General features: G+C 37.8%; 1 protein-coding gene across 2 annotated transcripts; it reads left to right on the top strand.

Moving 5' to 3' along the window:
* Window positions 1-115: 115 nt before the first annotated feature.
* Window positions 116-27,896, top strand: chka (choline kinase alpha). 2 transcript variants are annotated; one of them, XM_044123551.1, is made up of 12 exons: window positions 116-617; window positions 3,335-3,443; window positions 6,146-6,199; window positions 15,362-15,475; window positions 18,116-18,249; window positions 19,060-19,164; window positions 19,515-19,573; window positions 19,676-19,763; window positions 22,900-23,008; window positions 23,088-23,194; window positions 23,301-23,382; window positions 23,956-27,896. In XM_044123551.1, the coding sequence occupies exons 1-12, from the start codon at window positions 382-384 to the stop codon at window positions 24,013-24,015; spliced, it is 1,257 nt and encodes a 418-aa protein (XP_043979486.1). In that variant the 5' UTR covers window positions 116-381; the 3' UTR covers window positions 24,016-27,896. The 2 variants fall into 2 exon arrangements, with proteins under 2 accessions (XP_043979486.1, XP_043979487.1); XM_044123552.1 differs by lacking the exon at window positions 6,146-6,199.
* Window positions 27,897-27,916: the final 20 nt, after the last annotated feature.

The following is a 27,916-nucleotide window of genomic DNA, read 5'->3' as shown; positions in this document are numbered from 1 at the left end:
CCCATACTCTTTGAATGCATCGCCAGATTTGTTGTGGTTCTGATCAAACCAATCAGAGAGCAGAACGGGCGGGTCCTTTTCTCCCTCCGCGTCCCGCCCCTTTCTCTGATAGTCTGCGCATCCCTCATCCTCATTTCAGTCTCTGCCATTTAAGGGTCAGGTTCGTCGTTTATCTCTGATATTTGCGTTCTTTAACATTTTTAAATCGACACTAAAACAAACAGCAATATTGAATAATCAAAATAGAGCTTTGCTTCTCACGAACGTTTCGTGAAATAACCGAATCAAATCCACCTGCGACACAATCCAAAACGAGGAGACTGCGGGGTTTTTTTTTTCTTGCTTGCTTCTTGATAGAAAAAAATCTATAAATAAACAGACATGAAAACCAAATTTATCAACGGGGTTTCGTCTTCCCCTTCTATGTCACTGGGCCTCCTAGTGACTGCGAACGCTCTGCATGTCCAGCCCGACACCCAGGAGGACTCAAGGGAGCTTGTCCGCCCCGAACAGCCGGACCTGGAGACCCGTCGCAAGGCTTATTTGTGGTGCAGGGAGTTTCTGCACGGAGCCTGGAAAGGACTGGCCGAGGAGGACTTCGAGATCACCATCATAAGGTTACAATGCGTCCACTCTGCATGTGTAATAGGCGTGATAGAGGCCAGCGTTTCTGTTGATCTATTGTGTGAAAAGACGAAGTCAGACTCAAACCAATAATGAGTCAGAACAGCCATGTGATGTGGTGATGCTAAGCTTCTTAATTTATTGAAAATGACTGAATGCATCTGGTTAATTTAATAAGGTGAATCACTGTAATTTGTCCTTCCAGATTTTCTTTAAATGCTGTTATTTTTGTATTTTGTATATTCTTGTATAGGTTAAGAACAGCAACATTCTATATTTGCTGGCTGAATTTTTGTTGGAGTGAAAGGTTTATTTTTGCTGTTCATTCTCATAGTGTTGAGCAGGTTTTGGAGGAGAACAGAATAGCTGTATGGTTTGCCGAAATGTCGGTCCTACTACCCAACACTTTAATGTAAAGCTAAATAGAAAAATGATGCCACGTTTGAAAGTACCGGAAGTGACGTTTAGGCAATGTTTTTGAAAGGTTTTTGAAAGGTTATGCAGACGTAAATTGTAAATTTCAGGTGTTTAATTCAGTACAACTAGTCATTCAGTTATCCTTATTAGACCTCAAATGTGCTCTTAGATGTTGCTACTGAGAGGTGATTTTTTTCAATTAATTCTTAGAAGAGTTGAATGGCAAAGTTTGGTTGTAATCAGGTATAAATAAATTCTACCAAAAATTAAGCTTAAATGTTTGATTTAAATCTAAAAGCAACACCTGATTTGGAGGCTTAAGATGAACATTTCTGGCAGTTTTCTGTTAAACTGGTTCAGATGTTGACTTAAGGATTCCTTATTCAATAAAACTGATAATCTTTACTTTTACCAGAAGATGAGCGCTACATGTTATACCTAAGGTACTTGGTTCATAATCAGTGGTCTACTCTACTGTTTATTCACAAGAATTTCACAACAACCTAATACTGTTTCCTTTTCTTTACTTTTCTTTTTTTCTATATAAATTTTGTTTAAATATTTAATTTGAAGCCATATTAGGCCACATTTGCAGACTTAGAGACAGATATTTACTCCAAAAAAGACATTTAGAAAGAAACAGGACTAATTTATTTATTTATTTTTAAAGTGGGGTCCAAATTCAATATTTATGCTCCTTTTTGAAGTTTCAGATGTCAATCTTGAACTTGGGCAAATCGATAAAGATGATAAAGATGTTCCTCTCTGTTTTGTCTACAGCTTCAAACAGGTCTCGACTTGCTGAGCCAGAGTTGCAAATTTATACTTAAGTTGAACTAGTGCCTGCGCACACTTCTGTCTTCACTACATCCTGATAAAACAAGTTGCTGCTCTCCTTCTGTCTCACACAGGAAATGTGTGGGTTTCTGTTGATTTATTGTTCAACAACAGCTTCTATTTATTTGGATTTTGACTATTAGAGTCAGGCTACGAATATCCAGACCAGGCTCTGTCTGGATATCTACTGTAGCTCATAAGCTAATACTGTTTGAACTGGTCACATTAAACTAAGGGCGTAAATCCCATCTCATTATTGGGGGGGAGGGCCATAAACAGAAAAATTTCTTAAGACCAATTTTGGGAGGGTTGGCAAAGTTACAGTGAAATGTAACGTAAAATGTGTTTTAAAAGGTTTTTAAACCACATTCAAGCTGCAGGACCAAAAATAACTTCTAATGCACATCGAACACGTGTTTTTCTCAGTAAGCAGCCTGCTAAGACGTAAAACTAAAATTCAAATGTTGCTTAGATATGAGTTTTGTGCAGTCTGACTGATCTAATCTCTGCTACACCTTTACAAAAATTTAAAGCTCTAAATAAAAAAGCTTTAATGACTCCTCTTAATAAAACTCCTCATAAACATTGATTTATTGAAATGGGCCCCAATACAAGTTATGGGCTATTTAAATTATAACTTGTTAAGTTGCTTTATTTTTAAGTCTTTTTTTAGTTTTGCCATGTCCTGGGTGACGGAGAACCAACAGGTAGATTGAAATGAATATTTGGGGAGAATCATAACTTAAACATAACATTTAAAGCACCAGGGTTTATATAGAAAGATATTCAACGTTGATAGTGAGAAATAAAGACATAACTTTTAGTTTCTTCTATCTGTTCTCGGCTCCCACACACAGACCAGGGTCCACTTGCTCAGCCTCTCCCTCCTGTTTCAAACTCTTCTAATTAACTAAAAGTTAAATAGCTAAATATGAATGAGATGTTACACGTCTTTTGTTGTAAGTATTTACTTACTGGAGGGTTTTATGTTTGTGCTGCAGAGCCACAGCTAACAGCTAGCTCCTCACTTCAGCGGCTCAACAGAGCCGGTACCATTCAGTGCTGCTGTTGCTCCTCCTACACTTTGGACTGAACCATTGTTCTAACAATGGTAGAGGGGGGACCTAAAAATTAATTCTTATTTTTTTTCTTGGATAAATGGCAGATTTATTTTGTTCTTTGTTTCTTTTGCCTTTTCATATTGATATTATTTAAATGCAAACGTTTTTTCAATTATTTTTTTGGGGGGGACAATTCTAGACTTTTCCAAGATTGGGTGGGTTCAGGCCTCCCCAAGCCCCCCGGAATTTACGCCTATGCATTAAACATAAGCAGGAGCTGCTCCGAGGCTTCATCAGAACCTGAAGAAAACATGAACATTGAATACTATGTTCACTGCTATCACACTCATTCCATGTCTGTTTTTTTGTTTTTTTTGTTGTTGTTTTTTTTCCAGAGGTGGTCTGAGCAACAAGCTCTTTTTGTGCAGCCTCCCCGACTCCCTGGACTCGGTCGGGGACGAGCCGAGGAGCATCCTGCTGCGCCTCTATGGGGCCATCCTGCAGGTGGGAGTTGTTTCAGTCTATCAACCATAAGCCAAAAAGTAGGTCAGACTGTAAAACTAAGAAAGTAGTTCCCTGTCAGTGTTTTTAGTTGTTTTTTCTTCTTTCTTTTTTTTTTACACACAATTAAGAACCGAAATGTAGAATACATACCTAAATCCTCTTTGAAGTAAAACCGTCAAACTGTTTGCCTTTATCTCAGAGATGACTCATGTAACAGGGGTCAGTGTGATGTGTCAGTGCCACCATCAAAGGTTACTGTTGTGTGTGCGCCTGTAGCTCATATGCCTATGTTAGAGTATGCATGCATGTGTAGTAGTTATGCCTTCACGTGTGTGTGTGTGTGCGTGTGTGTGTGCGTGTTAGCCATTGTTGTACATAGTGATGTACCCCCATGGCTGTACATGCATGTGTTCTTTGCCGTAGGCTTCCCAAAGGAGCGTGCCTTGGGCACTCTTGTTCCCAGGTGAACCCACCAAAAAACACGGTACAGTATGAGATCTCTGAAATCTCAGCCTAATATAAAGATGTAACACACACTCATGTAGCACAGCGCCAGGAAGACACACAGTGGAGGGAAAGCAAAAAGCTCCAAGCTGAATACCACCTCTCCCCCTCTGCTCTAAATCCCTGCCTTGTGATTTCTACTTTTGAAGATGTCAGCTTAATTTTTTTAAGTAGGGGACAAAGTGGAGGTCTTGGCAATGCCTGCACGTCAGCAGATCCCTCAGCTAAAGAGAGAACGATCTAGCTTCCAAATGCTTTACATCTTGTACGATTTACAGCCACTGAAAAAATAAAGCTATGATGTATGAACACAGTCATGTGAAAAATGAAAGGACAATTTTTTTGCTGCAATCAATTGAGCAAGTCTTCTTCCTTGGGTAAAGCTTTTGCTCTCCGACAGATTATCTCAGACTTCTTTCTACAATAATTTGACTAGTAGAGGAGCGCATTGTTAGGACACCTACTGCGAGCTGCCCTGCTCCTGTGACTCCAAAGCAAGCCCAAATAATCATCTCTCCTTGTCCGTGCATAAGTTGTTTTAGGACAGTTAAGTTTAATTTCCTTTTCTGCAGAGATGGTGCTGTGAAATATCTCTAACACGTCTCGTCTGTCTCAAAGACATTGATCCCAGAACCCAAGACAAACTTTGCTAACTTGAGTGCTAAAGCTTTTATCCGAACAAGATATAATTGTTTTATTAACTTTAACATTTAACTTGCTAACTGAGGCCTGGAAAGTCTGCAAAAATCTTTTGCAATTTTTCTGAGCTTTGCACAGCGTGGCCTTGGGGTGCGAAGGGTGGCATTTGCTGGTGTAATCACTAACTGGAAGATCAGCCGCCATCTTAAATGGTTTTCGATAGGGCTGCCCAATATTAGTAAAAATTAAAATTTCAGTGTCTCGTATTGCAACAATACTTTTTAAAATCATCATCACCCTCTATAAGCTTTAACATCTCAGTCACTAAGATCTAGATCAGGTATAAGAGTGAAAGTTCATCAAACAAGCTACATTAGCTATTAATAAACAGAGTTTTAATACATGTTAAATATCATAGCATATGAAATATCACATCAAAATCAAATATTGCATTTCATTGCAGCTGTAATAATGCATACATTGAAACTGCAAGCAACTGTCGGCTGATGGATTTCAAATTGATAAAACTCCTGTTTTCATGGAGCGGTCACTCTTGTTTGTTACCCACTCATTCAGTCCAGTTAATCAGCATTACCTATTTGCTCCTATGAAAGAAAAAGGGTGTACTTAGTTTACCCAGTGATTGTATTGACAGTAATGGAAACTTTTTCCCACGTCTACATTCTCGCCCGACACCGTTACATGCTGAGTCCACAGATTCATAATGCCAGACTCGTCTTGTAGCACGGATGCTGGTGAGAAAAACTCCTGCAGAGATAAGCTCAAGTCAGTTCCAATGATTTCAGAGGATGAATGATAAAGGCTGAAGGACTTTGAGACCTCAGGACAACACTGACTAATGACCTGCTGGCATTTTCTGATTTGTAGAGGAAAAAAAAAAACAGTTTGCAATAAAAAAAAAGTAAAAATAAATTAAAAAACCGCCCAAGACAAGTATGTCGGCTGCCTTTCAAGGCAATTTATACCCCAGCTCACATTAACCGCTGACCTAATGAGAGCTGCATTAAGTTATTAACTTGAGTCTGTGTAATTACTAATGGGTGTGTAAACAGTGTTTATTGCTCGGGATGTCTGAACGAGCTGAACCACTGCGTCCTTCACCAAGGTAACCTCAGCTTTCTCTGCTGTCTCACAGCAGGAATTAGCGGCATCTAATCAAAAAGCTAATATGATTAAACAAGACAGACGCCCATGTTTAAGTGCCCAGCTACTAATGATTAAACCAGCTTTGACTGCATTGGAGACAGGGTTTCTCAGCAGTGAAGACATGCAACGCTGGCCTAGAAGAAGGTTAAATTGGTGACAGTAAACATTTGGCACTCGTTTCTCTCTCTGGGCTGGTGTGTCAGCGTCACGTCAAGCCAGATGTGTAAAAGAATAGTGAAAAGGAAGATGAGCTGTTTATCGTCTTAAAGACTTGGTGTGTGTTTGAACTCATACTGTACTGTAGGGGTGGTCAGGGGTTTTAGCTGATGATGCTGCATGGTTGGCTTCGCCTTTATTCATGGATAGTTCTTTCCTTTTTCTCTTGTTGATAGATGTCCTGTAATAAAGGGGACTCCCGACAGTCAAACAAAGAGAATCACTTCCAAGTAAGTAACTGATGTTGGTGCTGCCGTACATTTTGTTTCTCTGCCCTCAAAAGATGGTCCACAACAGAGCAACCCGCACTAGGATGTTCCAGCCTCTCCTTGATGTGTGTGAACACATCCATAAACACATCCATTAATCCCTTTGAATTTACTTTCTTTTTTTTTGCTCACAAGTCAAAGTGAAATATTCAGGGGGATTCACAGAGGAATCAGTGGATATCTTGAACTAACACTAATGTGTTGATGCCCTTTTTTTTTAATCACATTACACATGACTCCAATGCATTTTATTGCGCCTTTATATAATAAACCAGATATCTGAAACTCCAGTCAAAGGCCAAGGCCTGATCATTAATTAGTCATTTGATTCAGTTGTGTTGAAGCAGGGACCATCAGGAAGTTGCATGAATCTGGCACTCGATCACTGGAGTTTCAGACCCCTGTGATAGACTGACATAGTAACTCATGATTGTGAAGTGAAAGGAAAATGCCATGTGCTTTTTAATAAGTTTTGCACAGAAAAATCTGAAAGTGTTCTGCACATTTGTATTGATCTCCTTTACTCTGCTACCAAGAAATAAAGTGTGGTGCCACCAACTGCTTTGGTAGCACCACAGCAGTTGGTGCCACGCAAAGTAGACTTTAGCATTTTTTTTAGTGAAAATTAGTGAGCAAGCAGCATGATGAAGACAAAGGAACACAGCAGACAACTCAGAGACGTTCTGGAAAAGAAGGATTAGGTTATCAAACAACAACTCAAGCTTTTTCCATTTTACAGAACTTTTTTCAAACTATCAAATGAAAATAGGAACTATACTGTGAACAAACTCGATTTGGAGCTAGGTCAACATTCATAAGATAAGAAGCATGAAAAGTTGAACGAAGAGCTCTGCTAAGAAAAGACCAAGATGTAACAAAAAAAAAACAAAACGTATGAAAATGCAATGTGAATCATGCTTAGTATCATGCTTTGGGAATGTTCTTCCTCTTCAGGAACGAGAAGAACTGCTTAGAGTTAATGGGAAGTTAACTAGATACTGAAAGTAACAAAGGCAGCAAAACACTTGAGAAAGGGACAAGTGTTTTGTGTCGGGGCTTTTGGTGGTTTTGGGAACATTTTTGTGTTCCTTGGGTAAAAAAAAATCTAGTTTTGGCTCTATAAATGGGGAAAAAAGACAGTTCCACACGGCATTTCCTTCCACTTCACAATCATGCTCTTCACGATGGTCTGTTGCATTAAGGGGTGGGAAGACTTTTACAAGGCACTGTAAGTTCACAATAGATTTACCTCCTGCCTGCTTCTCTGGCGTCCTGGCACGGCATGACTCTTAAGAACAAAGTTGAGAAATGTTTTTGATCCATCCCATTGTTTTCCCCCGCTCTGTTTCAACCAGTTAGATCCTAAACAATGGAGTTGTGCTTCATTTCAAAGCACAAAGCCAACTTAGCTGTGACAGTCATGTTGGCTTTGTTGTCCAAAAGGTTCACTCTGTCGGACAACATAGCGGCGAAGTTTTCTACCTTCAAACGAAGGTAGAAAACAGACAGCAAAGCAGGATACTCTTTTCCTGACTTATAGAGCTTATTGTTTTGGCTACTAAGTTTTAAATAAATATAAGGGGATTTAGTCACAAAAATAGGCAAAACTGTTTCATTCATAAGTCCTCCTGAACAATATTTCATTTGTTTTAATCCGTTTTTGAGATTCTTTACAATTTCTTAAGTGATTTTGGTTAGTAGTTCTGCAGCCTTTTTGATTGTTTTTGTTGCTTTTTACAAATTTTCTATGCAGTTTTCTTCTTTTTACAGTTTTGATGCTTAAATACCTTTCACAGACATTAATCTACAACTTTCTTTAAATGTTGCTTTGCCAGAAATCTCCTTTTTGCAATTTTTTTAACATTGAAACAAGTTTTTCCTCATTCTTTTTTTAAATTACTTCTGTCTTTTCTCTGCAACGTTGTTGGATAAACATGAAGAATTTGTTCACAGTTTAGTTTTTTTCTTTACTATATGCATAGACAATGTGGGAATTATGGTTATTTTGAAGTCTGTTAAATTCTTGTTATTGGCTTACAGAATATTGTGCTATATGTGCAAAAAAATGAGGGAAGTGGGGAAGAAAGGAAGCCTAAAATATAACAAGTTTATAAACATTATTTCAAAGTCTTGCCTTCAAAAATGCAAGAAAAATTCAGCAACCTGACCGAACCTAAGAGAAAAGAGATATCAGCCAAAAAATAATTTTCTATACAAAGAAATAAGATTTATCCGAGACCTTTTGGTTTTCGGTTGTGCAGGATTTGCATGAGCTGTAATATGTTTTGCTTTTCCTTGTCTCTGTATGTTATTAACTATTGTTGCCTTCAAAGGCTGCAATGCAACCCAGTTCCAATACATGTGATCCAATTCAGCATCTCAGCAGACACACCTTGTGTTTTTCAAACTTTGAAGATCTAAATTAGTAAAGAGTTTATGATGCATGGATATTATTTACACAAACTTGTATAGAGCCCAATACTATTTTCTTAAACAGTTTCCCAACCCTGGTCCTCAAGGCAACACTGTCCTACATATTTTAGAGGTTTCCCTGCTGGGAAACACTGCTCTAAAAATGTAGACAGAATTCACAGTTTATATCAGGGTTAGTGTATGATGACTGTTTATACGTTACACAAACGCCACCATCTGGATGATTCCATGAACCTCTGAGTCACACTAAGCTCCTAGTAAAGGCAACATTTACAACAGGACCTTTCCTTTATGCACACCTCAGATCCACTGACCTGGAAAATGCTCGATCTTGCAACACATCATGTGGTTGTGACCTTCGAGCTACATCCCGGAAAGCCAAACAATGACTCTTGGTCATGTGGTCATGCTGAGGTCATCAGTCAGTTAACTATCATTACCACACTGCCATCTTTCCTTAAAGATTACTGCTTCACCTCAGCGGCTTCCTTCAACTTTAATCCGGGTTAATGCAGAACTGACCCTGTGTCAGTGGCTAGGTCCAGTTTTCCTAACAATGCTGTCTGGTCAAGGTAGATCCGATCTGGATTAGAGCGACATGGAAGACGTCACTGCGGTACATTAGCCTCTAACATACATTCTTAAAACCCAAGGGATGGAGACACAGAGAGATTGTGCTCATGATAGTAAACAAAGGAGACTCTTAACTTAAATGTTGCTCTTATTAATAGGTAGCAAAAAGTTATTGAACCCTTTCACATAAGATGTGTTAAGTATTAATTTTAGTTCTTGTTAGTGTTGCGGTTACTTTTGACAGATTAATGGAAAGAATGTGTCACAGTATTCCCGCTCCGTTCAGATGGATTTGACTGGTCATTAGTACCACCTCCATGACCGGCTTATTTACACACACAGTAGGGGGAGATAAGCATTGAGGTCAGAGCAGCAGCTATTGGCAGCCCTCGGTGCACCTGCGATATCTTTCCAAGACCAGCTGTGAAATACCTCAGAGCAGACAAGCAGCACCGAAGCATGTCCAGAGTAACAATTTGTAATCAAAACACTGAGTAGGAGAAAATCCTGCATCAGACCCAGTGTGTTTGAGGGGGGGGATGACATGAGTGGGACACAAGCAGAGGAGGCCTGCTTTACTACAGGAAGCGTGTGTTTCCGGACTAGCTTCAGGAAGGGGTGGGTGGAAGGTCTTTGCTAGAAATTGTGAAATTCACTTGCCTCTGAGTCACAAGAAGCCTCGGTGGCCTCAGATTTATTCTTAGCTGACGGTTCAACGTATGAAGAGAAAGTGAGATGAATCCAACAGTTGAAAATAGGTCAGGGGAAATGAAACAGGTTGATGGGGGATAGTAGTGGCATCAGACAGACAGTCAGTATGGGAGCAACAGAGTTCAATCAGTCTGGCTTCGCTGCTTCCTAAAGTCCAAAACAAATGGCTTAGTGGATATCCACAAAGCTAAAGGTCTGCTCAAAATGTTGTCTATTAAATAGCTGTTAATTTAAATTTATGTTTTTACTGTAATTTGCTGAAATAGCTTTTAAATAGACTTTTGTTTTTAAATAATTCAGCTGTGAATAGGGAATCTTCAAAAACAATTGTACTGTGAAAAAAATACATATATTTCACAAAGAAACTTTAGAGGCCACAATAAAATGTAAAATAAGCACATTAACAAATATTGATTTAAATTGAACAAAATTACTCATAATTTTTGTGAAGTTCATTTTGTAATGGTTTATTAGTTAGCTCTAGCCTATTTCATGAAATACAATGAAGAGTGTGGTTACAATGTGACAAAATGTGCAAAACTAGAGTTAAATATACTTTCGCAAGGCACAGAAATTGATTTTTATAATATCTAAGAGCAGGACTGGAAAAATGAAGACATGGAGAGGCAGATGTGGTAGTAAGACTAAGTTTCAAAAGAAAAGGAGAGGAGTATTCTCAGCTTCCCCCAGTAAACAAAATTCATTCACACAGGGGGATGTAATTTTTTAATGTGGTTGTTTTCAAGACTTTAGAAAATATCAGACACATATTAAATATTAGCTTAGCTTGTAAAGACATTAAATTACTTTTTGCCTAACATAGAATCAATGTAAATTAAATGAGATGCTCCTCCTACAGAAATCTTTCACTCTTAGCTAGACATTGGTATAAAACATTGGTAAAAATAGCAGAAGGTGTTAGATTTAGTTTCTGTAGAGAGAGCTTATATACTGGAAGTGCTTTGGATGTAGACTCCCTGTCAGCTGGTTTGTCATCTGGCAGTATTTGTGTCAAGATGATTATGGTAATGTGGATAATTCACGTTGGAGATTTGAAAGCGCATGCAATCAGCATTCTGCAGCTAAGGCCTTATGTAAGGCAGGGAATATTGTTTGAGCAAAGGAAACAGGGTGAGCTGCAGAATCATCTAAAACTTGAGTCATTTTAAATGTATTCACTGTGCCTTACATACATCTAAACTCTTCCTATGATGACCAGAGTGTATGCCATGCTCTCTCTGAACATACAACAGTTTAAAGAAAGTCTCTAAGATAAAAAAAAATATATATATATATACATATATATATATATAAATATATATATATATATATATTTGTGGAACATTTGCCTTTCTTATCATATAAGAAACCAAAATCCAAATAACCTCTCTGAGCAGTACATTTAGTGTTGAGTTTCTGTGTTGGTGCTTCAGAACAGTGTTATTATTCAGAGGTCCATCACAGTTTGGATAAACATCTCAGGGGTCGCAAAGTGAGTAGTTATGTTTTCCTTGAGCTGGTTTCCTGCTCAACAAACTGTGAAACATATTCCCCTTTTAAATGTGCCAAAGATCACAAGTCATACATCTAAACGCATGACTATTGGTGTTTCATTGTCTTCCATACTAGTGTTATATCAATGTGTAGCATTTCTTTTTCTTAACCTCTCGAAGCTCCAGTAAAAACAGATAAAAATAATATCTAACAATTTATTTACTTTGCATCTGTTAAACAGACATGTTTAGAAAACTGATATTAAATTAGTCAGATTTTTTTTTTTTTTTTTGTACAAGTTAGGACCAAAATAACCACAGTCCCTGATGACGTCAATGAAATGTTTGACAGATTCTACATTAAATTGTAAATTGTACACTTCTGAATCCAAGAACATCATTGCATTAATGAAGAACTTCTTGAAAAAATTTCCACATCCCACAAATAAGTACACAATATAAGAGCCTGTTAGAAACTAATTGAGATGTAAAAAAAAAAAATCTGCGTATAAACTGCAAAAGTCACAAGCCCCATGCCTGGGTGATATACCACAGAGTACTGTAAGGCCTCTCAGGACCAGACTTCACCTGTTATGCTGCAGGTGTTTGATGAAGCATTAACTAAAGGTTCTTTGCCTCCATCATTTTATGAACGAGTATGTCACTTATCCATAAGACAGGCAGGGAGCTTTTAAATCCTGGATCGAATAGATCTATAAAATATACTAAATATTGACTGTAAGGTCCCAGCTAAAATTTTGGTGACACTCAATAGAAACTCTCCAAATTGTTGTATCCTAAGATCCAACAGGTTTATAAAAGATGGGTATATATTTGATATAAGGAGGTTATTAAATATTAACTACAGTCAAGATATTGATCGATAAGGTAGAGAGTTACTACTCTTAATAGATACGGAGAAGGTCTTTGACAGAGTCGAGTGAGATTGTCTCTTCTCGGCCCTGGCAAGGTTTGGATTTGGCTCTAATTTTATATTAACAGTAAGATACACAGCCAGGCCTCGTTATGGCCCAGTAATAAAAAAAAGCTTCTCATTTTTAGGAGTCTTGTATAATCAATGGAAACTTTAAGGGATACGCTGTGATCAAGATCGATTTGTCCAAAGGACCTTTGCTCTTTCTGACCAACTGTGAGATTTTTTTCAAGTTCCTACAAGTCTGGAGGAGGTGAATTTTGTCACTTTTAAGGACCCACGGAGAAATTAATAAATTGGAAACAAAAGAACTTACCATTTCATTTTAACCTGCTAAAGGATATAATTAAACATGTCCAATTAGGAAATGTGAAATTTTTGAGATGCAGGACAAAGTCGACTTCTCCTATGTCACATGGCAACCTTTCATAGATCATGTTAATAAATAAAGATATCGGGTGGTGGGAGAGATATTTCACCTCTCCCACCACCATTCCCATACACAAACACACACTTCCATTTTTTGTCTTCCCTGACCCCTTTTTTGTTGATAGTTCTTCAGAAAATACTCTTTATTAAAAAAAAATGTTTAATTGTTTCTCATCACCCAATCTATCAGATTGTTTTTTGAAGCAAAATTTATCCCCCAGTGGACCAAGAGAAGTGGCTTTGTTGTTGATTTTCATTGTTTGTGGACGTCGCTTGTGTGTCGGAGTTAAGGCCGTACCAGAAACTCAAGACAAAGTTCCGGGCCGGCTATGGACTTTTACTTGAAAATAAGTGATTAGTTGCATTAAAATGCTTAATGAATTGAAATGTATATAAATTAACATGCTGAAGACCTGTCCATACTGTTAAATTAAATAGGATTGTCTATGTTATTTTTTACAGATTCAGCCAAATAAATAGGATCAAATTGTGTGTTCATGACAGGCTACTAAATATCAGAGGATGCAAATAAAAAATGGTTGTGTTCTAAAATGTTCGGGGCATGGAGACACGGCTATGTGGGGTTCGATTCCTGATGGTCAGAGATTTGCTGTATGTCTTCACTCCTCTCTGTTGAACCATTTCCAGTCTAATTTAATGCAAAAAAAAGCCACTAGTGTCAGAAAAGAGACTTTTAAAAATGTAAGCGACACCCCTCTTGTTCATTCGGTTTATTAGCCTTTTTTTATATGCAAATTATTTGCAGTTCTGAATTATACGGGCAAACATGTTGTGTTCACTCCAATACCGAGTGCCTTTCTTAAAACAGAGTCAGGCACTGGGGTGAAAAAAGCATCTACGGTTTAAAGGAAAACTTTGCACAGTACATTATGTGCTAATAGACTACCAATAAATACAGTGTGAAATGCCAATGGTATACCCCAATGGGACAAATCTGTTCCAAGCTTAGTCATAAACTTGTTCGACTTTTATTTTTGAAAATTTTAATTCTTTTGGTTTAGTAATCTGTCAAGGTCTCTACAGAATAGATCGAGAGTTAAACAAGTAACAGTCTGACAAAAGTAAAAGTTGATGGAATACTTTGTCAAGGCACTGTACCACAAAGTAACATTGCTCATGTGGGAATGTGAGACTTTTTTTTTTGTTATTAAACTTGAGCTCCTGCTGGACTCTTGATTGGAAGTCTCTGCATGAGACTTTTGTGTATCTGGAAGATAGATTGAGCAAGACTAAGCAGTCCTTCCTGCTTGGGCAGCGTCAACATTGACTACTCCTCTGAGACTGCCAAATCCTGAGAGAGTTTAATCAACCTCTGCACCCTGGCAGGCAAACCCAAACCCATTTTTTTCTTCAGAGTCACCCATCCATGTTACCTACTCCAAAACTTGCTTTACAATCTTTTTCAGGCATGCCTATCACCCTGGGAATGCTTTGGCATTTCACATGTCACTCATCAAATCCTGGTCCTTTAAAGCAACTTTTGTAGTATTTAAAAATGTTTAACTATTCTCAATTTGTTTCTCTCAATTTTACTTGATGCAGGCAGGGCAAATTTATTTGTACAGCAAATTTAAGAAATAAGGAAGGTCAAAGTGTTTCATGTGATGAAAACATAAAACAAACACAAAAACATTACTTTGCAATGGTAAAATAAAGGAAAGTAATGTGAAGTTGGAAAGCAAACTAAAATTATTGATGTTTTAGTTATTAGTGAAAGACAACACAAAATTTTTTTTTCCTTGATTTGGAGGAACTGTAGGTTTCAGCATTTTTGCAGTTTTATGGCAATTTGTTTCAGATTAGAAGATTATCAAATTAAAGTTTCTTCAGCATGTGTGGTTCTAGGTTTTTGGGATGCAAAATAAACCAGAACACCTAAGTGGTCTGAAAGGTTGATAAAACAGAAACAGATCTTTGTTACGTTTGGTGCAAAACCATTTGATAATTTATAAATTAACAAAAGGATTATATTTTTAAGTCTAGAACTGGGTTGATGTGCTTAATTTTCTTAGTTTTAGTGAGAATACGGGCAGCAGCATTCTGGATCAGCTGCAGCTGTTGTCTGACCTCTTAGCAGACCTCTGAAGACACTGTTGCATAAATCAATCAGAATGAGTTTGTCATGACATTACTGGGACATTTGTCCTTTAATCCTAGAAACATCTTTGATAGAAGGCTGAATTTGTAATTATCTTTATATGTCTCAGAACGTTCAGGACTGGGTCCATCCAGATGTTGAGCCTGATCACGAGTTTCTAACTTTAATAATTGGAGCTGTGTGCTGACTCTTGATTGTTCCTGTTTAGGTCCAAAAGAATTACTTGTGTTTTTATTCAGATGAAGAAAATTATGGCACATTGTGAAAAATTCACCACTTTGCCATTGATTGGTTCTATGTCTACACTTGAATGGGTTTCATATTCACCTGGTGACATTGCAATGAGCTGTTCTTATGTTATAGAATTAAAAAATATAATCGTTGGTGTGAGCCTCTCCCAGACGTGAAGAGTTTAACGTTGTCTGTTGCAGGGAGCAGAGGCCATGGTTCTGGAGAGCGTGATGTTCGCCATCCTGGCCGAGAGGGAGCTGGGTCCGAAACTCTACGGCATTTTCCCTCAGGGCCGCCTGGAGCAGTATGTCCCCGTAAGTCAACATGCTTTTGTTTGCATGTACAGTCCCTGTGATTGTCTAAAAAACGGATTAAAAAATAACTTCCAAAGCATTAGCCAGATTTTGGGGTATTAATCTTCTAGTTAGATCCCAGCTGGATATTCTTCTTTTGTCAGTACAAAAACAAATAATGGGAAATTGCTGAGCTGTAAGGCTGGCTTTAAAATTATGATGTACATGTGTCCATCAGCAGGTCTCCTGTCACCAAGAAGCCATAACCATGATTTCTGGTCCTTTAACCTCTGGCACATTTCACAAATTAAATTTATAAAAAGAAAAATATGCTACAGGCTGATTTCAATGCAGGACAAACACACAGTACACTGTCTGTTGTGAGCAGTGATAAGACAGTGAGCTACTTTAGTTTGATCTAAAATGTTTCCTTTTGAGGTTTAGAGTGCAGTGTAGATGCTAAAGTCTCTTGTGTGAGGTTTTTAGAGAATGTTGTGACTTTGTAAGCTGGACTGATGACAGATAGCCTTACTCTATTTTAGTTGCAATGGTATGAATGAACACACCCTTAGATACAATTTGGGAATTTAAAGAATCTGACCCACTGATAAGAAGACAATTTGTAGCATTAGCTGTAAAGTTGTAAGGGGCAGGTGGAGGAAGAGGATTTAACTTCTCTTTTTGGCTGCATCTAATGCCAACAGAGAAAACATGTTCAAACATGTTTAAAACCAGTTTAGAAGTTCAAATTCAACATGTTGCCCAAGTACTGACACCCCTTGAACTATTCAAAATGTTATCACTTGTCAAAAGAAATGTATGTATTATGTGACGATTTCATGGTAAAAAGACTAACACAAAGTAGGGGATAATTACAAAGTGGAAATTGAAGCATGAGTTTAGTTTTTTTATATACGTTTACGTGAATGCATTCATCTAAGTGCTTTCGAAAGTCACCAAACTAATATATAAACGTCACTAGAACACTAAAACAGCATCATGAAGGCCAAGGAACACAGCAAACAGGTCAGCGATAAAGTTGTTCAGTTCATCATCTAAAACTGGTGCGGGTATGGAGGAACTGTCAACTTAAGAAAAGTTGACTCAGTGTGGGAAACATTGATCTGTAATGGAAAAAGTCGACATTGCGACAGAAGCGTGTTTTGTCATTCAGACATTCACTGGAAATCTATTTACAATCCTGCGCTAAACCAATAACACCATTGTTAAACTTTGCTCTTGCGTACAAAAACACGCAAGCAGTGTTTCAGGTTCTAGCATTTCTGGTTGATCTGCAGCAGCTGACTTCACGTCAGAGTATCTACAAGCACGAACACAAAGACAGAAATTTGGTCGATCGGCTCAAAGGATTGAAAGTTTATGGATCTCTTTTAATTTATTCCCCCCCCCCCATGTTCTGTTACTATGAAATATTTTGGATGTCTTAAATAGGGTTTCACCCAGAAAACCTGCTAAGCCTGGTGGTTTGGGCATTAGGCAAGGCCTTTAGCAGCTCGCCATGTTTTTGTGTTAAAAAATGTTAAAAGTTGACAGAATATTCAAAATATGACATGGTAGTAATCTTATTTGAAGACATTATTGGCAACCCTTAAACACCAAGCATACCAAAGTATTAAAAAAAGAGGCAAATAAATAAAAATGTAATGAATATCAGTAATATCTGCACTTCACTTAACTCCCAATGAAGTAATTAGCGAGTGGATCTTAAAACAGTATGTAATGCTGGTCACATTCAGAGCCGGCCCAAGGCAAGAGCAAACTAAGCAGCTGCTTAGGCCTTCAAGGGCCCCATAAAGGCTTGAAATTTTACACAGACCACAGACCTGGAATTTTAACATGTTTATGGGGAATGAGAGTATTAATGAATGGTTTCAGCTTAAATAAATCCAATAGTTTTGCATTGTTTAACATTTAAATTTCAGATTTAAAGGCGTTGGCAAGTTTTCGCTGTAAAAGTGCAAATAATATCTTAATAGTTTGATTGTTGTATTACCATGTCAACAGTCATGATGCCATGAGCTAAACCTTTGTGTTTGAGCATGGTTTGTTCACAAATACCTCCCAGCAAATAATAACCAACTATCAGTGATTGCTTTTAAGCTTAAACTTGTCCAGTTCTTTCAAATCCCACCAAGTCTGTTTTGTGGTGCTGATGTTTTTAACGGGAAAATGGGGCTCCTAAATTTTGTTCTGCTCAAGACCCTATAGAACCTAGGGCCAGCCCTGGTCACATTTAAAAGTAAAATAAAATGAAAGGACTATCACCCTAAAATGGACAGTGATAAGTATTTGTTTGCTGGATTACATATTATTAGGGTACAAAATTCAAGTGTTTCTTTTATTACCTTTTCTTTGTTTAGTAATATCTGGAGCTTGGCGATTTGCTGGTTGCGATTTGTCTTTAACTCTCAGAGCAAATGCAGTATATTCAAGGAATACTAGAGGAAAAAGATGTGTTCGTGATTGACTAGTGGTTTATTTGCATTAACTACATCAATTTGCAAGTGCAGACCCAGAGCCAAGCACGTATTGAGTGACAGTGTGCGAGGTGTAAACACTTATCATAAACTGGGGGAGATCCTGTTACAGTTGTCTTCATGGTGAATTCAGTTGTGATATAAAAAAACTGTGACGTTGCAGAGCCGTAAACTGGACACTTGTGAGCTAAGCGACCCCAGCATCTCCACTGAGGTGGCACAGAAGATGGCCAGGTTTCACGGGATGAGGATGCCCTTTAACAAGGAGCCAAAGTGGCTGTTTGGGACCATGGAGAAGTGAGTCATTCAGGCCTCTGTGTCACCATTCAATTAATCGGCCTTTGAAAGGTTTGGTTATTCAGTAACAGAGGGTTTTTCCGTGATAACATGTGGCACTGCTGATAAATTATTGATATCTCAGATATCAGCTTTTCGAGAAGCTTTCCCTTCTGAAGTGCTTTCACAATGTCTGCTATGTTACATCAGCTTTATGTCTGCTTGAGGAAATGAGGGCTGCTGTTTCGTTCCTCTGAGGAGTGAATCAACCTCAGAGGAATGAGGTTGATTCACCTCATTACTATACGCACCTATAATTTGCTCTTATCTCTCTTATTCTGTTATCCTGCAGTTTGACCTTTCACGTGGAAACTTCCACATCAGCAAAAAAAATCTGAGTTTTCCAGATGCATATTGGAAAATGAGAAAACTGCAGTGAGGGAAACTGTTAAACTATCCTAAAAAAAAAAACAGTCCCCATCCAGTGAAAATAGCCAGAGCAATCTATTGCAGAAATAAGGATTTTTGCCTACAGGAAGCACTAATGCAAACATTTAAGCATCACAATTCTTATAAATAAAAAGTAAAATAGATTTGATTACATAAACTTGCAAATTTGTAGACAAGTGCTAGGCAAAATGTCTTAAAGCATTTGTGTTTTTGACATCATGACATCATAAAGATTATACCAAAAACACAAAATCCCAGCAACAATTTCAGAATCAGCCCAGTCTCACTTCAACAATCTAAAATTAGTGTCTATTCAAGTCTAAATAAAGTTTTTGATATGAGCTGTCTTGGGGTAACTGCTCATGTCATTTTTTTCACCAGGTACCTGAGCCAAGTCATGAGGCTGAACTTCACCAGAGAGTCCCATCTGCGCCGCTTCAACAGCATGCTCGCCTACAACCTGCCACAGGAGATGGAAACGCTAAAGTAAGCTACTAAGATCGCAAATGTATGCACAGCTTTAAAATTGAGCTAACTGATGATGCGTCCTGATGTAATGTTGCAAAACGGCTGCGAACCATTTAAGAAGCACATGAGAGTATAATTCAAATACTCTTTGTTCAACAAACATGATGCTAAAATCTAAAACCTAATTTTTTTTCAGCCTTATGATCAGTGAAAAGTGACCTGAAGCTTTCAGTAGCAGATGATTAAATAACATCTGGATAAACAAATTGGGAACCTTAAGCATACGGTGGTAATCTATGTTAATTTCCTTGGATAAACTCTCCACCATTTTAGCATTGAAGCGGCTCTTCTTTTTTATGTGTGACCAGGTTGCTGCTGGAATCCACACACTCCCCTGTTGTGTTCTGCCACAATGACTGCCAAGAAGGTAAAACACACCCACACCCACACACTGCTTGTCTTTACTCTGTATCTCTTTGTTTTGGTCCTTTTTATAGGAACTAAATTTTGCTTCTTGGGTTGCTCTTAGGAAACATCCTGCTCCTGAAGGGCCGCCACAGCTCCGACAAACAGAAGCTGATGCTAATTGACTTTGAATACAGCAGCTACAACTACAGGTACTAGAGGAGCAACATAATACAAAACAAATAATAATAATAATTTTTACAAATGCAGAACTGAATAAATGCATGCTGTGGTGACGATGTTAAAATCTCAACGGCATTATGAATCTTGGTCGTTCTGACTTCCCATGATTCCACCACTTTCTCTCGTTTACTAAAGCCAGTCACACAGCTCACTGTAAATAGTGAAAATGTCTTTAAAACTCCTATAAAATATCATATTTGCTATGGTATGGAGTGCTTTAAGGGTGACTGTATTTTTTATCTTCCTTAGACTTCTCTTATGTTACTGGTATATTAGGACTGGATATGTTGCATCCTTAAAGTGTGGGGAATAATGATAAAGTAAAATGTGAAAGAAATACATAAAGTCAATAACTTGGTTTCTGTTTGGAGAAAAACAAAAAAACAGTAAAAATATAGAAAAGTCGCTTACTATCGAGACTGTCATGGAAGTTAAAATATTACACCATCCATTCATCCTTTTTGACTTATATAACATACTTGTTACAACTGAAGGTAAAATAGTCACTGGATTGTTCTGTGAAATGTCGCTGCGCCTGTAAAATATATAAGACTGCCCCTTTAACAAAAATGATGTGAAACGAAGGTACAAAATCATTTTTTTTCTACAAACTGCAAATCTCCAATTACCCATCCTCCTTCCAGTAACTCTCCTCCCATTTGACCTTCTGTCCAATGGAAATGAGATGAGCTCTGCTTGCAGTCTGCTGTAGAAAGGGACAAAACCAAAGTCAGAGACAACGAATCGGGAGGAGAGAGAAACCAGTCGGTGTAGTTTCATCAATATTTGTTGACTCTGGTGTTTGTAACTCGGCCTCACTGCAGCTGTTATGTAATCTCTGTTCTGCAGATTACTAAGGGTTCCTGCATGGAGAGAATGGAAAGACCTGAGTGTGACTTTGAGACATGATGGTGCAGTGGATTTACACTGCTGTTAATCTAAAGGAGCACTTTTTTACAAATAGGTTTAGGGCTTGGCATGTTCTGGCACTGGTTAGGTTTAGGGTAAGGGTCAGGGCCACGCTACAGAAGTTAATGAAAAATGAATGGAATTCAATGCGAAATCCTTGTGACGGTTAAAAAACCTACTTGTGTGTGTGTGTGTGTGAATTCCTCAGTGGCTCATTTATGGGAAATGGAGTAGATCACAGGGAACTCCCACCTCCTCCCACCAAACTTCAGCCTATCCCCTGCACAGCAAACACATGACCTCATGGTGCTGGCCCACCATTGCGCTCACTCTGACCCTTACTGGGGGGTGTTTGGGGTTTTTTAGGTCTTGGCTGACAGGCATTGGCTCGAAAAGACATCAGAAGGGGACAACAGCCCCATTTGGCTCCTCCCAACTGAGCCAAGGGAGACTGTGAGACGAAAACAATTCTGATACAGTCCTGATAAAATGTGTGGGAAATTATATCTACTGCAACACAAGAGGCCACTGTCTGTTACTTGTTTCTGGTACATTAGGACTAGATATGCTAATGGTCATTTTGACCATTAGAAAATTACTTTGAAAAATCTGTCATATGCCCATGCAAATTGTACTTAATAGAGTATAATCTTACTTTGCAGTTCTGCAAAAAGGGATTTTCACGACTGTTACAATCATGTTTGAAACTATATACATCTTTGCTCCCTCTGTTGGATTAACAGAAAGTTGCAGCATTAATCGGTCAGTATGCTTTATCACTTTCATGTAAGCAACAGCTTGGAGTCATTCAGGTTGTCTTACCAAAACGTTAAGATGGAAACAGATTAGAAATAATCACGCAGAAGCAATTTTTTGCTGTTTATCAATCAGGGAACGGTTAGAAAGGCCTTTGTAAATAACTTGTTGTTTCCACAAAGAAAAGAAAAAAAAACCCTCTCTGTTGCAGTACAGCTTATGTTTACAAAGCTGGAGCTGAATGAAGCACAAGAGTTATGAAAGAATGTCTATTTGATTAGACCAATCAAATGCACGCAGTGGCAGCAAACCAAACAGGACACATCAGGTGAAATGACTGACAAACTGTCAAACATAGAAGAGGAAGTGTCATGGCCACAGGACTCGGGCATCTTGCTGTCACTAAGGCGAAATATTGCAGCATTAAATGTGTGGCCATCGGCTCAGCTGCTGAAACTTGACTGAGAAGTCATCCAGATAAAGATTTCTGAAGAAATTAAGAACCTACTAAAAGTGGCTCTACAAGCTGCTGAATCAAGAGATTTGCATAATGAAGCCCAGATTGGTTTAGGACGGTAGCCTGTAAAAGATGCACTTGATGTTCCACTGTGACACATAGCTTTCTTTTTTACATGACTGTACTTGCCACAAGTGACGTTCATGTGGCAAGTCAGAAAGAAATGCCTCTCTGTTTATTTTTAGAATATTCGAGACATCTGGAGATATTAAAACTTCTCAGAATGAACATTTTCTGAACATTTTAAGACAGGAAACACAATCTGCTATCAAAGCTTTAGAGAATGGGAGAAGAGTTGGTTTAATCTACTTGGGACTGATTCTTCATCAAACACAACGAAGAAACAAAATGAAGCACTAGTCTTAACATGTTTTAAGCAAACCGAGGTCTGTGTGCTTTCAACACACTTCAAACATTTTGTTTACTTTGCCTGTTTTAGAGGCTCCAGCTGAAGGAACAGAAAATGGAAAAAAATATATTATTGATCTTCTAATGTAAAGTGTTTTTTAATAAATCAAGTACAGGATGATTTTTTATTTTTTTTTTAAATAAATAGAACATGTGGTCTCAATTTTAATGCAGAGCTTTTTGTGGCTGTTATACAGACACAAAAATAGTGTAGACATTATTGAAAAGACATTATGTGTGTTGTTCACTGAGTTTTTATAAAGTGGGAAGTAAAGTGAGATATTAGCAATTTCAACAATAACAACCGTAAATAATTCAAATAGAATCAAAATGTCATGTAAATAAATATATATTTCTTGTGGACTGGGCACTTTATAGATAAATCAAACTGAATTAAATTGAAAATTCAGACAGAAGCCAAATGAACAAGGAGGATCCATTCTTTATCAGGACCCTGATTAATGAAACTAAAGGCATTAACCCAAAGATTGCTCCACTGTGTGTTTGCGTTGCAGAGGCTTCGACATCGGCAACCATTTCTGTGAGTGGATGTACGACTACACCTGTGAAGAGTTTCCCTTCTTCAAAGTCGATACCCAGAACTACCCTTCGAAAGCCCAACAGGTCCGTGTCGGCTCGCTTATGCCTCGTGCATTTTGTTCTTGACGGATGATTAACTGATGGGATTGTCTTTTGTGGGCAGCTTCACTTCATCGAGGGCTACCTGCGAGAGTCCGACCAGGGCTTTGACAACCTGAGCACCGAGCACCAGATGAAGCTGAAAGAGGAGCTGTATGTGGAGGTCAACAGGTGAGTTTAATGTCTAACCTGACTAGCATGAAGATAATACTTTCAAAGTGTTGTTTTTTTTTTCTAAGGAGTGTAAAACCTGCTCTGCGTTTGTTTCTGTGGGTAGGTTCTCACTTGCATCTCACTTCTTTTGGGGCTTGTGGTCCATCATCCAAGCGAGACTGTCGACCATTGAGTTTGGATACCTGGTGAGCCTTTTCTACTCTACATTTTGTTATTTTCATTGTCGTTGGCGTGTTTGTGTGTGCAAATGGCAGCAAGCACTGTGTCAACACCTCGAGTTGAGACGAGGACAGAGTCCATCAGAGCAGGTTGTCATGATAGCCGGACAGGATGTGATGATCTAGTGGTGAACAGTTATTTAAAACCCTTGAATCCAAACAGCTGGGTGTAAAAGAAAAAAGGAGTTATCAACTATGCTACTTTTTTTTGAAAACGCCTTATCAAAGTAAATAAAATATTGCATCCCACTACACTTGATGTTGCTAAAATTTGAACATTTTTAACAGCACAATAGTTTGGAATGTTTCAAAAAAAATTTTGTGGACTCTTTCTGTCATAATCAAAGGATTATTAAAATAGTTTGATTCATTCGCGCACAAAAATGCTGTTAAACACCAGGGATGGACTGGTGGTGTATTCCCACAGGACAAAGAGATTAATTAGCAAACCAGTTTTAGCTTTTTAACTACAAATGTTAAAAACTCAGACCACTGTAAAGCTCATTGACACGTGTTCACGAGCGCTTGATTGTATTGCAGGAGTACGCCCAGGCCAGGTTTGACGCCTACTTCCAGCAGAAGATGATCTGGGCCGCCTAATGCAGCAGGCGACTGGGTGGTTAGACAACACATTGAGCCAAACTGTCAGCAAGAGGACACAAAGGCTGAAAAAAAAAAAAGATTCAAAGATCCACGCTTTACCTACTCTCCCCATCTTTAAAGGGGATTTTGCTGCCTCGTGTTGGTGTTTTGTTGACCAAAAGCCAAAACTTAATCCAATGGCCAGGCTCTTGAGTTACACCTCCAAATCAATCGCAGCTCAAAGTTTACAATGTAGCTACACAAAGGCCAACTGAAAAAGGAAAGGCACTGACTTCTACTAACCTTCTTTGCCGCTCAGATGTCCTCTCTGCTTCTGCTGGGCCGTACTGCTAGCATGATGGATTTGAGTAGGTAGATGGCAGATTTAGGTTACTGCTAGAGCAGAAATGTTAACATTGCATCAATGTGTATGTATAGATCATTCTCTGATGGAGATGCTCTATGGGAAGGAACCAAAACACAGACTACTCTGCCTAGTTTTGCTCACTGAGGCAGCCAGTTGCTAACTATGTGTATTATAATATATTATATAGAGTTCAATGTGCCAGTAGCCTGTTAACTGATGATGGGCTGAAGGGGTTGGTGAAATTATGACTTGATTTAGAGATTTTTTATTTTATTTTTTTCTGTACACTTTTGCTGTGATTTCCTTTTTTTATTTGGGTGTGTTTGTCATTGTCAGACCAGAACTTTTTAAAGATGTGAATACCTTCCTCCAGATGATACCCGAATACATAAAATCGTCAGTTATGTTAGCTTTGACATAACTGATGTCCTTACATCCTTACTAATCATACTCACAACTAGGCTTTATATCTTTTAAAGCAAAAGTATGGAGTGTTAAAAGTGTTTCATTTTATTTAAGTGACCAATCGATGCACATCTCTGTAGAATTTACTGAGCCAAATACCTTAGCATGTTTTTATGAACATTGCTGCTAAACGCCACATTGACAGTTGTATACTAGAGACAACTTTACATAGAGCTTTGCTTCTTTATTTCTAAGAGTGGATTCTTGGTGATTGGTCACTCGTGTGTTGACACAAGTGCCTGGTACCACGCTGCCTCTTCATTGTGCTCTTCATCCAGAGTAATGACGCTGGCAGTCGAGGCATCAAAGCTCATCTGTTTTGCACAAATCACTGAAGTAAACGGTGTAAATAATTACTGTGACAAGGAGGTAGTTGAAAGATTTCTGCAGCTTAGAGACAAATTCAAGCTTGTATTATAATCTGTGTTTTCAGTGGTGGTAAAAATCGTACTGCATTTGATAACAGAAATGAAAACAGAACAGGGCAAACGGTCTCTCACGTTTACCTCGACTATTACGCTGTTGAGTAAGACACATGGATCCAAATGTTGAAACCAGAGAAATATAATCACTGCACAAAATCAACAGACCCCAAACACCAATTATATATATATACATCATATATATATATATATATATATATTGTAGTTAAATACAATATCTAGTTTCTTGTGTTTAGTTGTTTTTCATACCTTCTGTTTAATTGGCACAATGGGCTTCCCTTTAACGTGGTTCCTACAATGCCGAAGTTTGTTTCCATTCTCAATTTCCGTGTTTTGCCTTTTTAATGGCTAAAAAATTGTATGTTTTATATACATATATATATAAATTAACAGGATTTCTGTATTACTTCATGTTTAAATTAATTTTTTTTATTTTCGATTTGTCATATCATGGTGTGAAATTAGTATTATAGCCGTAAGTATTTTGCTTTTTAAGCCATCAAAATCTGCAGATTTATTCAAAAATTAAAATTGGACATTTCAGCAGTTTTTTCTCGTGTTTGAGTATAGAATTTAAACTGGACTGTTCCCTAAACTCGGCCTATTTCAGATTGATCGGGGAAAGGGCTGAACAGCTACTTTTTAGTTTTTATAAACTGAATAAATATATACAAAAATCCACAAATTGTGCTTCGTAAAATCAGGAAAACCCTCACCCCACTTCCCTATTTAAGGCAGTTGACCAAATTAATAAAAACTAAAATTTTCCTCACCTTAAACATGACTGCTTTTTAAATTGGACTATTTAATAATGGATAAAGGAAAAGCTAATCATAACAAAGATAATTAGCCTGAATGTTGAGACGCACTACAGCACTGTTTTTATTCAGTTATACCTCCATACTAACAGAATATTCCCTATGGAAAGTTAGCATACTCCTTTTTTTTTTTTTTTTTTACATTTTAACACTTTTACCCACTTTGTGAACAGTTCCGTATTTGGGACATGCTGACGGTTGCTAATGCTAGTCTAAAGTCCAATCCCATGAATCCACCATGCACGCTGTGAAAATAAATACATCAAACTTGGTGTATGCTAGATTTAAACATTTACTTACTCTGTCGTTTTCTGCTTGGTTTCTGATTTTTGCCCCATTGTCAGACAAAACTAACTAATCTACGCTGCATACATTTTGCCTTATTCCTCTCCTACATCTGATTATACGTGAATACTTTGGTGGGCGTCATGAAAAAGGCGAGCTACATAAAAGCTGCGGTGGTTGTAGTCAAAACCTTTGAGCACTGTGAAGCGTAACAGCAACTGATCACTACACCTGAAGCTAAAACCTAGATTTGAACATCGATTGAGGCACTTTTGAAAAGCTTCTAAAAAAGAAGAAGAAAAGAAAAGAAAAAAAAAAAAACAGGGTTTCTGAACTGTGACTTTGGAGTTATTTAAATGTTAGTTGTACTTTTGCTTGTGTATTTATATTTACTTTTTAATGTGTTTTAATATGTAGATTTATTTTCAGTTTTGATAGATCGTACTTGATGTCCACCGTCAGAATGTGCAAAGGGTTGTACTGGACAGATGTTTAATTGTTTTTTAATGTTACTGGTACATCTTTACTGTCTGTATCACTTGTGGGATTTCCTTTAAGCTAACCCGCATTATTATTTTGTTTTAGACATTGCCTTTTATTCCTTTCTTTCTCTTGTAATGTCATTGTTTATTTAAAAAGAAAAGCGTCTCGATGAGTAAGACGCTACATTCCATTCATGGTTTTTTTTTTATTTTTTTTTTTTTAAGTGGGATCACACACACATTGAACCTTGAGACCGAGAGGTTGGCTTTTAATGGTTCTCTCAGTCAAACTGTAACTAGACCCTGGTCACTGAACAAACACACCCACTCTGTATATATTTAATGTAATATTCTCTAACAAATAACAAGAAGAAAAAAAAAATATTCAAAAATAAATAATGAAAAAGTTTTATCCTGTCATCATTGCTGGCGCACAGAGCTGTGAAAAAAGTATCGTCCCCCTTACAGATTTCTTCTATTTTCGATAGTTTTCATCATCATCATTACAAACTGGTTGTGCCCACCTTTTGCAGAAATGTTTCAAATCAGCCACGTTGCAGAGGTCTCCACCTGAATGGCTGGTGAAAAGTCATGCCGCAACGATTCAAGACTTTGACTAAACCACTTCAAGACATTTGTATTTTTTCACTTTTTTCCAATTGGCTGTAGAGTTTAGTGAGCCGTTTTCCCATAAAAACCGACCCAACATTTGAAAACGTCTTTTTTTTATTTTCATTCAGACTGTCATTGTCTGGTAATAAAGTCGGATCTTTTTAATCTGAAAACAAATCAAAAGAAATCTGTAAGAGAGCAAATGCCTTTTTTGCTGCGCTGTACATTATGGTGTTATTCTATTCTTTGATAATGACTACAAATATTCTGTGACTTTACTCATCTTTGTTATCTATGCAGCTGTAACTGAATGCATATGTACTCACAGCAGCTCGCTCTGTAATCAGAAAGGTTTTTGTCAAACTGCAGCAGCACTGAAATGACTGTAAATCTATGCTTTGCACAAATAAAACTGAAGAGAAAGAGAGATTTGACTTTGGGGGTTTC

Source organism: Gambusia affinis, linkage group LG08 (genome assembly GCF_019740435.1).
Source record: "Gambusia affinis linkage group LG08, SWU_Gaff_1.0, whole genome shotgun sequence".
NCBI lineage: Eukaryota > Metazoa > Chordata > Actinopteri > Cyprinodontiformes > Poeciliidae > Gambusia > Gambusia affinis.
The sequence above is the reverse complement of the archived record's forward strand: the minus strand, read 5'-3'. Positions and strand labels throughout refer to the sequence as shown.